The sequence below is a fragment of the Mesocricetus auratus genome, unplaced genomic scaffold, assembly GCF_017639785.1.
Source record: "Mesocricetus auratus isolate SY011 unplaced genomic scaffold, BCM_Maur_2.0 Super-Scaffold_100014, whole genome shotgun sequence".
Taxonomy (NCBI): Eukaryota; Metazoa; Chordata; class Mammalia; order Rodentia; family Cricetidae; genus Mesocricetus; species Mesocricetus auratus.
Window position 1 is genome coordinate 44416205 of NW_024429197.1, and position 13581 is coordinate 44429785.

The following is a 13581-nucleotide window of genomic DNA, read 5'->3' on the forward strand; positions in this document are numbered from 1 at the left end:
CTCACCTCTTTTCATATGACAAATACACTGAATTTTCTTGGTTGTACATTTCTATTTCTTTCTGAAGTTTATTAATTTCAGTTGTAAGTTCACTTATTTTGCTCCTAAGTGAAAAGAAGAAATTTAAGAATGCTTCTAACCCAGAGAAGACTACTAGTTAAAATAAATTTTTCATAAATGTGTAACAATAAGTATAGTTTTATCAAATTCATTTAAAAATAATAGTTCCAGGGGTTTGTGTGACTAACAATGGTTGATGGGGGAATGTCCTTCTGTATGCTGCAAATATGTTTCTCTTATTCGATGATAAATAAAGCTGTTTTGGTCAATGGACAGGTAGGATGTAGCCAGGCAGGAAGTATAGGCAGGGCTACCAGACTAGGAGAATTCTGGGAAGAGGAATGCAGAGAACAAGTTGTAAGAGTGACACCATGTAGCTACCAGGAAAGTAGGACACCTGGGCATTCTCCAGTAAGTCAAGACCACATGGAAAGACACAGACTAACAGAAATGGGTTAATAATTAAGAGAGAGCTAGCCAATAAGAAGCCTGAGCCATAGACGAAACAGTTTATGATAAATACAAGCCTCTGTGTATTTATTTTGGACTAAAGGGCTGTGGGACCTGGTGGAAAAGAACCCTCCATCCACAAATGGTGACTATCTCATCTTATCCCACTGAACAAATGAGAAAAACTGACTGACATAGAGTCTGTAATCATCAAGAGAGATGAAACAGGCCAGACGCTGTAGTACACGCTTTTGATCCCAAATGATGGGGGAGGCAGAGGCAGAAAGATCAATAAAAGTTTGAGGACAGCCTGGTTTATACAGTGAGTTCCAAATCAACTAGTGTTACAGAGTAGGGCACTGTCTCAAAAAAGCAGAACCAAAACCAAAACCAAACAAAGGAAAATGGAGATACATCACTAGGACATCTGAGGAGAGAAAGTTATTAGGTAGGGAATAATTAATACAGCTTAGTAGGTAAAACCAGGGTTCAGTTTTAGCATCCACATGGTAACTCATAACTATCAGAACTCCAGTGGATCCAAGGCCCTTTTCTGACTTCCATAGGCAAAGGGCACACATGTGCTGCCATACATACATACATGCATAACATTCATAAACATCAAATTAAAATAACACATTTCTTTTAAAATTCTTCATGCAACAGACTTTATTAAAAGGCCTGAAGTCAGACATGGTGGTACACACCTTTAATTCCAGCACTCAAAAGGCAGAGGCAGATTGATCTCTGTGAGTTGAGTCTAGCCTGGTCTACATAATGAGTTCCAGGACAGCCATGACTATACAGTGATGCCCCAACTCTAAATAATTACAAAAAAAGGAGAAGCTTATAAATTAGTTAAAATTAGGGCAAGCTTATATCAAATGACCAAATATAAACTTACATAAAACTCTGTGATGATTAAACTATAAATAAATAAGCACTTCTTTCCTTCTTATTAGTATACTCAGTGATACTTTAATTATATGAATAATATATTTAGAATAATATAAAAGCATAAAAGATTATTATCACTTCATGAGAAAAGCAAACTTCATGACATGACTAAAATGTCTCTGTTCCCCCTAAAGTTCACATCGAAACTTGCCAGGTAGTAGCGGTGCATGCCTTTAATCCCAGCACTCAGGGGACAGAGGCAGATGGATGGATCTCTGTGAGTTAGAAGTCAGCCTGGTCTACATAGCGAGTTCCATGTCAGCAGGGCTATGCAGAGAGAATGCATTTGTTTTTGTTTATTGGGCAGAGACATTAGCTGTTGAATCTATTTCATGGATGCTGGTGCCTTACAACAGGGCTAGGAAGACCTATGAGGATCCTGCTTTCCTCTTCCATGATATAAAGATAAGAAGGTGACAACTGTAAAGAACAGGCCCTAATCAGACACCAGAGCTCCTAGTGCCTTGATCACAATTCTTCACAACTTCTGTAATTATAAGACATAAAGTCTCATAATTTATAACTTAACCAGTTTCAGGTATTTTATTATAGCAGTACAAACTGGCTGAGACAAAATACACAGCTTACATATACAAAACTACATAAAACCATAAACTCTCAGCCTAGGGCTAAGAAAACAGTTTAGTTGATAAAATATTTGCCTTGCAAGCACAAGGGCCTGAGTCCAATACCCAGAACCCATGTAAAACAGCTCGGTTTGGTGGTCCATTCTTGTAATCCTAGTCCTGGGGAGGCATGAACAGGAGGCTCACTGAGGTTCAAGAGTCAGCAGCCCAGCCTACTTAACAAACTCCAGGGCAGCAAAGAGATCCTGTCTCAAAAACAGGTGGACAGTGTCTGAAAAGTGACACCCAAGGTAGTCCTCCAGCATCCATATGCTCCCACACAACTATATGAATATTTACCCACATGGGGACACAGGAATACACACGTACATGCACCTCCTTGTACCAAACTTCAGTCTAATTGCATTATTATACAGTATAGCCTACTAGCCAGAAATTAAGTTTGAATATAAAATTATTCTTAGAACTGAAATGGTAACTAATTATTGAAATACAACTAAAACTTCAAGGTCATGCATAAAAAACATTTGTTTTACATACCTAAGAAGTCCAAGATAGTAAGATTTGTCTAAAATTTGCCTCTGGGGACCTAAAAAAGTTTTTAATGTGAATATTAATGCTCTGTTATAAAATAACCAAAATAACAAATCCAAAGCACAGCCACCATTACAAGCCACGGTTCTTAGACATTCCTCACGAATGCCTCAATACATCATGAAGAAACACTGAAAATGAGTGCCCTAAAATCATGACATAAAGGAGGCTAAGTTTAGGCCATAGGGATCGGACTAGAAGTGAGGCTGTTAAGAAACAGGACTCTGGTCATTGGTTAACAGCACATACTGTGTTTCCAGAGGACTCATGTTCAATTACCAGCAGCCACACTGGGCAGCTGAAAACTGCCAGTAACTCCAACTCCAGGGAATCTGAGAGCCTCTGCAGGCTTGAACACTGCACTATGCACAGACCCACATACAGGTACACACACACACACACATAATTTGAAAAATAGTAATACAGTATTTTTTAAGAGAAACTAGGCACTACAGGCCAGACTAACTAGGTAGAAACTAGACCTATGGAAGCCTAGGACAGAACAGTATGAAAGGACTTTTTAAAAAATGCTATTTCATTATCATTAGATTGTATGATATGTGTGTGGAGGGGGGCACATGTACCATAGCACACATGTGAAGGTCAGGGACATAATAATTTTTACTTATTTTTGTATTATTAATAATAATTAAGCAAAAATTTCTAAATAATCGATAGCTTTTCTACTTAGTAAGTAATATGATATAAAAAATTAAGTATCCTGAAAGAAATAACATACTATTAAAGTACAGTGGTTAGGATTGGCAAGATGGCTCAGTGGGTAAATGTGCTTGCCACACAAGCCTGACAACCCAAGTTTGATCCTGGTAAGCCACAGTAAGAAAGAACCAACTCCAGAAAGTTATCATCTGACTTTCAAACATGCACTGGAGCACACATGTGTCTCTTCAACCCCCCCCCCCCACACACACATGCACACGCACACACACAAATATTAATAATAAAATTAAATAATAAAAGCACAGTTCTCCTTCGGTATCTAAAGGGAATTGATTTCAGGACTGCAATAGACACTGAAATTCAGGGATGCTCAAGTCTCCCACAAAGCTCTGCAGTACTTTCATATAATATATGTTCATTATCTCACACTACAATAAGTCATGCAGATGACTTATTGCTGTGGAACAATCTTTGTACACTATGGATGTCATTGCTGTCACTGGTCAATAGGGAGCTGACTGGCCTATAGCTGGATAGGAAGAGATTGGGTGGGAGAGCCAGAGCAGGATGACACTGGGAAAAAGAAGGGAGGAGTCTGAGAAATCACAAGCCAGATGCAGAGGAAGCAGGACGTATAGAAATTGATGCCGTGGGGTGATCTTTCTGTATTCTGTGAATATGTATTCCTTTCATTGGTTAATAAGAGAAGCTATTTGACCAATAGCCAGGCAGGATAAGGTTAGGTGGAGCAATCAAACTGAGAACTCAGATGACGAGGGGTGAAGTCAAAGGAGATGCCAGCCAGCCGCTGACCAAGCAGGTGACATAGAAATTGAGGTAACAAGCCAGGCGTTGGTGGCGCATGCCTTTAATCCCAGCACTCGGGAGGCAGAGGCAGGCAGATCTCTGTGAGTTCGAGGCCAGCCTGGTCTACAGAGCGAGTTCCAGGACAGCCCTCAAAACAATACAGAGAAACCCTGTCTCGAAAAACCAAAAAAAAAAAAAAGAAATTGAGGTAACAAGCCTTGAGCCATGTGACCAAACATAGACAGAAATATGGGTTATTTTAAATGTAAGAGTTAGCTAGTAGTAAGTCTGAGCTATTGATTGAGCGTTAACAATTAATATAAACCTCTGAGTAATTATTTAGAAGCAGCTTTGGGCCTGGGTGGGACATAGAAACCCCCGATTACAAAATGAGGTAACAAGCCATGAGCTACGTGGTACTACTTAGATAAGAAATATGGGTTAATTTAAGTTGTAAGAGCTAGTTAGGCCAGGCGGTGGTGGCGCACACCTTTAATCCCAGCACTCGGGAGGCAGAGGCAGGCGGATCTCTGTGAGTTCGAGGCCAGGCTGGACCGACAGCCTCCAAAACAATACAGAGAAACCCTGTCTCGTAAAACAAAACAAAACAAAACAAAAAAAAGAGCTAGTTAGTAACAAGCCTAAGCTATCAGCTGAGCATTTATAATAAATAATTAAGTCTCTGTGTGGTTATTTAGGAGCAGGCTGGCGGGACAAAGCTAACCCGTGGTCCAATGAAAAACTCTACAACTTATAATGTCTTAACATTATATAGCTATATCATTATTGCTGTTATTTATACTGTAATTTATCTTAAAATTAACTTTGCACCTCAGAAGTATCTTTAGCTGTCAGAAATCACTAGTCACAAAAAAACCCCTAAAAGTTTGAATCATGGTTTGGTCTATAGACAACACTGATCAAGTTTCTGAACCGAGTACAGTGTAATAGGTGCTAGCAATATGACTTAGTGGTAGGACATTTGCCGAGCCCACACAAGGTCCTAGGTTCAATCTTTGGTATCATACCAAAAAGAAATTGCAAAACTAAGTCAAGTGTGGTAATATCAACACTTGAGAGAGATGAGATAGAATGATAGGAGTTCAAGATTATCCTCAGTTGCATAGTGAATGTAAGACCACTAACTATTTTTTTTGAGACTGTCTCTAAAAAAATTTAAAAAATAAAATACATTATGCCTTAGAGAGGAGCATGTCAGTCTCATTTTTGTCTTAATCATTATAATGGAGAAAAAAGGGAATTTTTAACTCCTAATGAAGGTTTTCAATAGTGTTTTTAAATTTTTATCACATTGACATTTTTAAATTGCATGTGCATGCACACATGTGGAGGTGAGAGCACAGTGTGAGAGTTGGTTCTCTCCTTCCATCGTGTCAGTCCTGGAGGTGAAACTCAATCAAGCCTGGCCTCAGCAGCCATCTCCTGAGGAGCCATCTCACGGCCCACTAAGTGCCATTCTAAGGTGAGAGCCATCAAAAAGACTTGCAAAAGACTTTTCTTTTCTTCACATTTCTTCCAGTTGTAGCAAAACTCCATGGTCAGAAAAACGAAGCTCAAAGTACATACATACATGCATACATACATACATACATACATACATGTGTGTTTATGTATATATGTGCATATGGCTTTCGTGTTAACATGTATTCTATTATTTCACAACCATTTTATAAATAAAAGAATGACAACTACATGCTACATTCTTCATTTATTAAGATGTGCTGTAATAGTTTGAGAACAAAATATATTCTTCTTTACAAAATAAATACCTTTCATCCCAGTTTTCATTCCACTCAGACCTTGTTGGGTTACAGGACGATCAGCAACTTTGATTTGAGATGACAAAACTCCACCAGTCCCTAAGGGACCGCCACGAGAACCTGGTCTTGCTGTTGCTGGTAGCATCTAAATGACAAACAAAATTTTACCTTTTTTAAACCAGGAAAATAAAACAGTACATATATATCTACTAGCATAAGATTATAAAGAGAATTTTTCTAAAAAGTAAAACTCTACACAATTTATAAGTTCAAGGACAGCTTGAACTACAAACCAAAAGGAAAAAAAAACTAAAAATAAGAAAGTAGGGCCAGTTAGATGAGGGAGCTTATTGACAAACCTTATTATCTAAGTTAGATTCCTGGGCCCACACTATAGAAGAGAACTGCCTCCCACTGTTCTTCTGACTTTCTCATGGGCACCACAGCATGTGATCCCCACTTTCCCACCCAGATAAATAAATGTAAGAAAAAATCTTAAAGTATCATTATTTCTCCATAATGATGTGATAGTTGACATTCTCCTTTACAGAATCTGGTGTTTTAAGTATTACTATAGTGAGTATATATTTTCTTTAAAATTAGGAAAAATTTTTCATTTTGAAAAAGAAAGCACTATTACATATCCTGAGGAAAGTGACAACTCTCTTCTTGTCAACTATATAGCACATAAGTCTTGGGAAATTATAAAAGGCAATGTAAAACCATTCCAAAAATCCCTTTGTATCTTGTATCTTTTTTATCCTTTTTCTTTTATTTCTTTCTCTGCCAAAAACTAATGTACAGTAGAAGATTAAATATGGGTAGAAATATTAGACTTTTGAATTTCTTGCCATTTACTTTGTTGTTCTTATTTCTGTTAGCTGGTAGCCTTTAACACTATCAAACAACCCAGTTCTTAAGTGCCTCAGAGAATTAGTTGCAAACTATTTAGCTACATTACCAACACCAGTACACATTCCAGAGACTATGCTGAATACAAAAACAATTACAATTCAAATAAAAGTTGAGGGTTACCCATAGTGGTTTCTTGGAGAGACTGAGAAGTCTTTGGTAACTTTCTAAACAATTCTTTCTTCTGCTTTAGGCAGGCAGACTTAGAAGAACTACTTAAATCACCTGTATTTATCATTTACCAGATGAAGTATAGAGGATAATAAAATGTAATAAAGTGTGAGTACATATATTAATTTGGAAGAATATTCAAAAATGTATTACAGAAAGAGACAAAAAAAACTAAAAGAGTATGACCACAACCTTCATACGCGTATGTGTTTTTGAGTCTGTAAATGCACAGAAAGGTCTAATAAGATACATACCACACAGCTAACAATGCACAGAATAGGCAGAAGCTCTCAAAATCAGCCACTGTTTGTATTACATTGAACATCACTCACTTTAGAACCATAGATATCATAGGTAAAGTGCAAGGCAAATAGAAGTTGGCCAAGAATGTCAGATTACTTTTGTAAGTATTTAATTAACAAGCATCAAAAGAATCAATTATTAATAGAACAAGAGAAAAATCATTTCCATCTTAGGTTATAGTGATATAATACAATTATCTGAAATTCTAGGAAAATCATACAAGTTTAAGAAAATCTGACTATCATTTATTTCCTTTTTTTTAAAAAAAAAAGTGCTGTCCTTTAAACATAGGACTCAGTAGTATACTTCTACAATTAGCCTATTGTTGGAACTCGAGTACCAGCACTACGTACTTTTTCAGTTACTCAAAACCATACGTCTGAATAACAGAAAATACTATACCAGAGAAAAGGGTTTTGTTGTTACTTGTTTTTTGAGACACCTATTGCTACTGCCCCAGCCTGGCCTGGATAGGATCTTGCTATTATCTCAGGCTGACTTGGAAATATGTAGTCTGGCTTTGAATTCATGGTTCTCCTGCTTCAGCCTCCAGAGGGCTGGGATTACAGGCATGCCGCCTACAATTTCATTTCTATCAACATGTAAATGTGTATTACTGTTAAATTGATATTATATTGCTTTTTAAAATAATATACTACAAAAAGTTTTCTCAAATATATTAAAAATAATTTTAATAATAGCCAGACACATTTTTAGTAGCAGAGATAATTTATTTAAGATTTGTTTATGGGGCTGGAAAGATGGCTCACTTAATTGTTGCTCTTCCAGAAGACTACCATTTCATTCCCCAGCACTATGTCCAGAGCTCACACCTACCTGTAACCATAGCTGGAAGAAATCAGACGCCTTCTTCTGGCCTCCATTGGTACTACACGTACATGCACGGGCCCACAGACACAAATGCACATACACACATAATTAAAAACAAACTTTTAAAAATGTTTAAAACGAGACCAGTAATGGCACATGCCTTTAATCCCAGCATTTGGGAGGCAGACCCAGTCGGATCTCTGTGAAATGGAGGCCAGACTGGTTTACAAAGCTACACAGAGAAACCCTGTCTTGAAACCACCCCCCAAAAAAATTAATTAATTAATTTAAAATGTCACTCAATCTGTTCCAAATTTTTGTTATTATAATGAAAATATAATAACCTCTGTAGTTATAATTTTTTCTTAGAATAGTCACTTTATAAACTTTGTACTTTTTCAAATATGTTGTTTCTCTTACTGACTATGCTGACATGCCACTATCTCAATAGTTACTAAATATTTTTTTCTCATTTCCTGTGACAATAAAAATATTTTTATTCATACCATTCACATATTTTTGGATATTATTATGCCTTTTCTCCTTTTTGTTTTTACCATTCAGAAATATTTTGAGCCCTATTTTTTAATGCTATTACTCCCCAGTGTCCCCCCTGCAAAAAAAAACTAACCCATGGAATTTACTTGACCATGAGTTTATAGCTTTAATCTAGAAGAAATTCATACAAATTAGTAAAGTTTGCTTTTTCATTTTAAAATTCTGAATACTAAACTGGGCAGTGGTGGCTCACATCTTTAATCCCAACACTTTCAGGAGGCAGAGGCAGGTGGGTCTGGTCTACAGAGTGACTTCCAGGATAGCCAAAGCTACACAAAGAAATCCTGACTCAAAAAAACAATAACAAGAAAGGATTCTGAATACTGATGTGTGTGGTGGCACAATCTGTAATCATTGCTATCCCTTAGATGACTGAGGCAAGAAGGTTCTGAGTTCAAGGCTAGCCCAAGCTATAGTAGGAAGACTTTGTCTCAATTTTTTACAAGTTATGAATGACATATACAAAAATACTTTCCTTCTTGTCGTTTTATTTTTATGGTATTTTCAATTTCATAAGTTCAAATATAAAAATTAAAAATATTTTCAAGTAATTGTTTTTCTACCATTATTAGAAAGTCCTCAGACTTTATCACGTTTATACTAAGTAATTATATATATTTTTTCCTCTACCAGTTATAAATACTCTAAAACACCAAGTCTCTACACTCTTTACAAGTCTCATAAATGACAAGGAGGGACAAAAAATTGCCTTAAGAAATAATTTATTAGGTTTGGAGAAGGTCTCAAGAATATTCTTTTTTCTTTTTTTAATTATTTATTTATGTTACTTCATGTGCATTGGTGTTTTGCGGGCATGTATTTCTGTGTGAGGGTGTCAGGTCCCCTGGAACTGGAGGTACAGACAGCTGTGAGCTGCCATGTGGGTACTGGGAATTGAACCCAGGTCCTCTGGAAGAGCAGACAGTGCTCTTAGCCACTGAGCCATCTCTTCAGCCCCTGTATTTTTCAACTAATCTGAAAAGCCTCATTACTAAACAAATTCTTACAAATTATTGGTTCTGTTTTAAATCTACTTTATCTCATTTGTTTCTTACTCTAAAACAGTATACAATTTTAACTATAATAATAGCTTTACCCTTGTCTAATACATACAAGGTTCTGTGTTTGATCCCAGTAACACAAAAAGTAAATTATTATAACTTTAAAATACATTTATGGGTATCACTAAACATTATGGTCTGATTCTTCCACGTTGTATTTTTACACATCTTAGACAATTTTTCATACAATTAACATTGTTTATAGAATAAAAGAACAACAAAGTAAAATCTGCATTGCACAGATTCCCAACTTACTGCAGTTGCGCCCCGAACGTTTCCAGATGGGGGTCTTATTCCAGAAGGAGGCCTTCCTGTCAACCCTAGTCCACCCCGAGAAACAGGGCGAGGGACTGGAGATTTGTGGTTACTGGCCATTGTTCGCTTTAACCACTGTTTGGAAACAAAAATATAATTCATGTTTTTCTTTGCGGTCTCATACACCAAAGTACTAGTAACTCACTACACCCTTCCTTCAAATGCTTAATTCACAGTGGTTTTTTTTTCTTGCAAGTACCATTCTCAGATACCACAAGGCTAAATTGGCTTTAATTTTATTCACATTTTACTTTAATATTCTACTTAGAACTGTGGGATTGGGGCTAGTGAAATGGCTCATTGGGTAAGAGCCTTGTCATGTAAGCCTAGAGACATGAGTTCCATCCCTGGAATCCTCGGAAAGCTGGAAGAGATTGACTCTACAAACTCCCCCATGTACACTGTAGTATGAGCATCCACCACCACACATGCATCATGCACTTACACATAATAGCAAACAATGAAAATGTGTAAGTACACAAAGAATAAATGAGATCATTTACTACAACATTCCTTCCTCCATTTCCCATTTCAGCAAAGGCAAGGCACTCTAATTCTTTCTTGTTGGTGTATAGAATCCTTAATCATGTTTCTATCTGTTCCTGTCACTCTCAGGAAATAACCTGATTTCCTAGTAATCTGATAAAATTAGGACATAATTCTATCACCTTTAGAGCATACAAACCAAGCTAGCCCATCCTGCTCTCCAGTATCAATAGCCATCCCTTTCTCATTGAAAATTAAACTATATTCTGATATGTCCTCTTCAAGCCACCATGTGTTAGAGTCACATCTCCCTCGAGATATTATCTCCACTGCAGCAGCAATCTTTACAATTTACTTCTTTCACTCTACTGGCAAGTTCAATTCTTTTCTAACCACAGAAACTAATTTATTTGTCCTGTAAACTCCTCTAACCTATACACAAAGTCTTCCTTATGGAATCAGGCTTTGTAGAGCAGCTGATTTCCACTACCTCCTAGGTTTCTACTACTCCATTTAGACGCCCTCTGTCAATATTCCAGGGATAAAAGTGTCATCTTTGACTGGTATGTATTCTATGTGAAACCATCAGCGTGACACTAGCCTACTCCAGTTCTCTTTCCAGGCTCCTTCATCCTCTACTCGACTGTCTATGGCAGCATTGCACACAAGGCCATCCAGTCTTGTTTTCTTATACCCACACTGAGAGTTTTAGCAAACAGTGAGCTAAGGATGCACAACTCCTTATCTCCCTGATACAATTAACATCAGGTTTTTACATACAAAACTTAATTTCTCCACTTAGACACAGTTAATGAAAACCTATCATTTTCCCCAAATCCCTCCTCCCTCTTGGTATTTCCTCCTACTCATACAAGTCAGAAACTTGGTTCTTGATTTCTCCTCTTTCTCTCATTTCCGATAGCCTATTGGTTCAATTCCTTCAAATGCTATTTTCACAGTCCTGGCAGACAGTTTAGGGCCTCACTAATTCAAGTAGGTTATCATATCAGCCTCCTAACAACTGTCCTTGTCTAACATATCTTGCATGCTGGCTTTTCAAGAATTCTTCCATGACTACTCTAGACCACCTCCACCTTCTTAGGCATTACTGGGCTGTTGCATACAGCACCATATATCCTGCATAACTCTGCCCAGTACCCACCCCAGTAACAAAGAATCTGCTCAGGTAGAGCTGACTCATATCTTTAAACCCGAGCATCTGTCGCAGCGGCAGGCAGAAACTATGTTTTTGTATCTCCTCCTATGCAAAGGCATCCCAATTACAAATTTATTAAATTTGGGCTCAGAAAGTAATTCAGTAGCAGAGAAAATAAAAATACTGTCAGATTAACCAACCTCCATCACCACAAAGGAAAAATAAATAAATTGTCTTCAAAAAATAGTGTTTGAGAAGATATGTCTACCTTGACTCAAATTTTAAAAAATAAACCAGGTATGGTGGTGCATGCCTGTGACGGAAGGGAGGAAGGAAGAGAGGGAGGCAAGGACTCACCACGACGGCAAACAATACATGGTTGAACTCAAGGCTTTATTCCCACACCCCACGTAGGAGAATGCTCAGCATTTCTCATTTTTCTTTGCACCACCCCATGATCCATCGTTATACTGCTAACTTCTACAATTATCTTACAATCGCACACACTTTTCAGCTCCAACTGTAATAAGAATTCATAAATCAATTGTCTGCAAGTCTATCATTCAAACCAGGCGCCACTTGTTTACTGAAAATGTTCACTTGTTTACTGAAAATTTCCATTTGGGCATCTAAGCAATTACCTCGTGTCAAAATAAATAAATAAATAAATAAATAAATAAATAAATAAATACATGCACACCAACTCTTCCATTCCAAGCAGCACCCTGCCTCTACTTGACTATGGTTTTTAACTAACCAGAGACACTAACAGCATTAATTCAAATGAAATCAAAGTTAAGTGAAGCGCCTGTAGTCAAAAACGCTTTCTCAAAAGAAGGAAAAACACCAAGTAATTCCAGCACAACCAGTCACTGTTACTCTAGCTTTCCTGTTAATAAAATGTTAACACTATAAAGAATCTACTGCATTTCCTTTCAATACTGCTTTAGCTGTAGTGGAAACTTATGTTAGTCCCACTTGTGTTAAGAGAAAGGGGAGGAGGGCACAAACACACCCCTATCCCTGGAGCTCTTTTACCCCCATTCGCGCCATCATGGGGGAGGGCAGTAGTCACACAATCTCAGATTCCACAAGGACGGTAAGCACTTTGGCACACACACAATCCCCTTGGGTGGGATATGTCTTCTCTAAAACATAAGTGTGGCGGCCTGCCTTTGTTTTGCAGAGCTGTGAAGTTAAAAGCATCAAGTTTTTCCTTCCTATGTCTGCCATTATCCTCCGTAGGGCCAACCCTTCCGACTTGGGTTCAGGGAGAAGTCGCTGAGCCCCTTCCCCCCTGTAACCGGCTGACAGCCTCCTCCTTCAGGGCAGTGACTTTTCACTCGTCGTCCAGGTGTTGAGCGGAATCTCCCAGGCCAAGCCTCAGTCCCCAGATTACAGAACAGCCAAGAGCCCACGAATTCGAATTTGTTCGGAGCGGGTCCGTCGCCACGGAACGATAACCCGCGCAGGGAGAAGGCGCGGGAGCTGAGATTTCTCACCTTGCAGGGGCGAATGCGTGGGGTGTGGGGAACCCCCGCAACACGAACCTCTGAAGAGACGGTCGGGCGAGCAGCACCGCTCCCCTAAGCACAGCCTGGGCGCCAGGCCGCGTATCCCAGCAACGGCCACCGCGCGGAAAACTCCCCTCGTGATTGGACGGCGCTGCGCCTCCCGATCCCGGTACCTAAAACTGGACCCGGGACTGGGGTGGGGGTCTCGCGAGATTTGAGGCCAGCCTTTCCTGCCTGTCTTTCTCACCCTTTCTTCCTTTCACTCCATTGCCCTGAAAAAAGTGGTATTCCTTAATCTTTCCTTTACCAGAGCTCTTTTTTTTTTTAAACCTAAGTTTGTGAGGAAGGCTGCATAAT

At 38.4% G+C, this 13581-nt stretch overlaps 1 protein-coding gene across 3 annotated transcripts in view; it reads right to left on the reverse strand.

Moving 5' to 3' along the window:
• Ift74 (intraflagellar transport 74) overlaps window positions 1-13368 on the reverse strand; it is an 84133-nt gene extending 70765 nt beyond the window's left edge. The window contains exons 1-5 of one of the 3 annotated variants that reach the window (XM_040757157.1): window positions 13213-13368; window positions 10009-10143; window positions 5927-6062; window positions 2595-2643; window positions 6-104 (exon numbers count right to left, since the gene is read on the reverse strand). In XM_040757157.1, the coding sequence (XP_040613091.1) occupies window positions 6-104; window positions 2595-2643; window positions 5927-6062; window positions 10009-10128 (404 nt within the window). In that variant the 5' untranslated portion in view covers window positions 10129-10143; window positions 13213-13368. Of the gene's footprint in view, window positions 1-5; window positions 105-1217; window positions 1331-2594; window positions 2644-5926; window positions 6063-10008; window positions 10144-13212 lie in introns of those variants that run through there. The other 2 variants (XM_040757158.1, XM_040757159.1) reach the window with 2 other exon arrangements.
• Window positions 13369-13581: the final 213 nt, after the last annotated feature.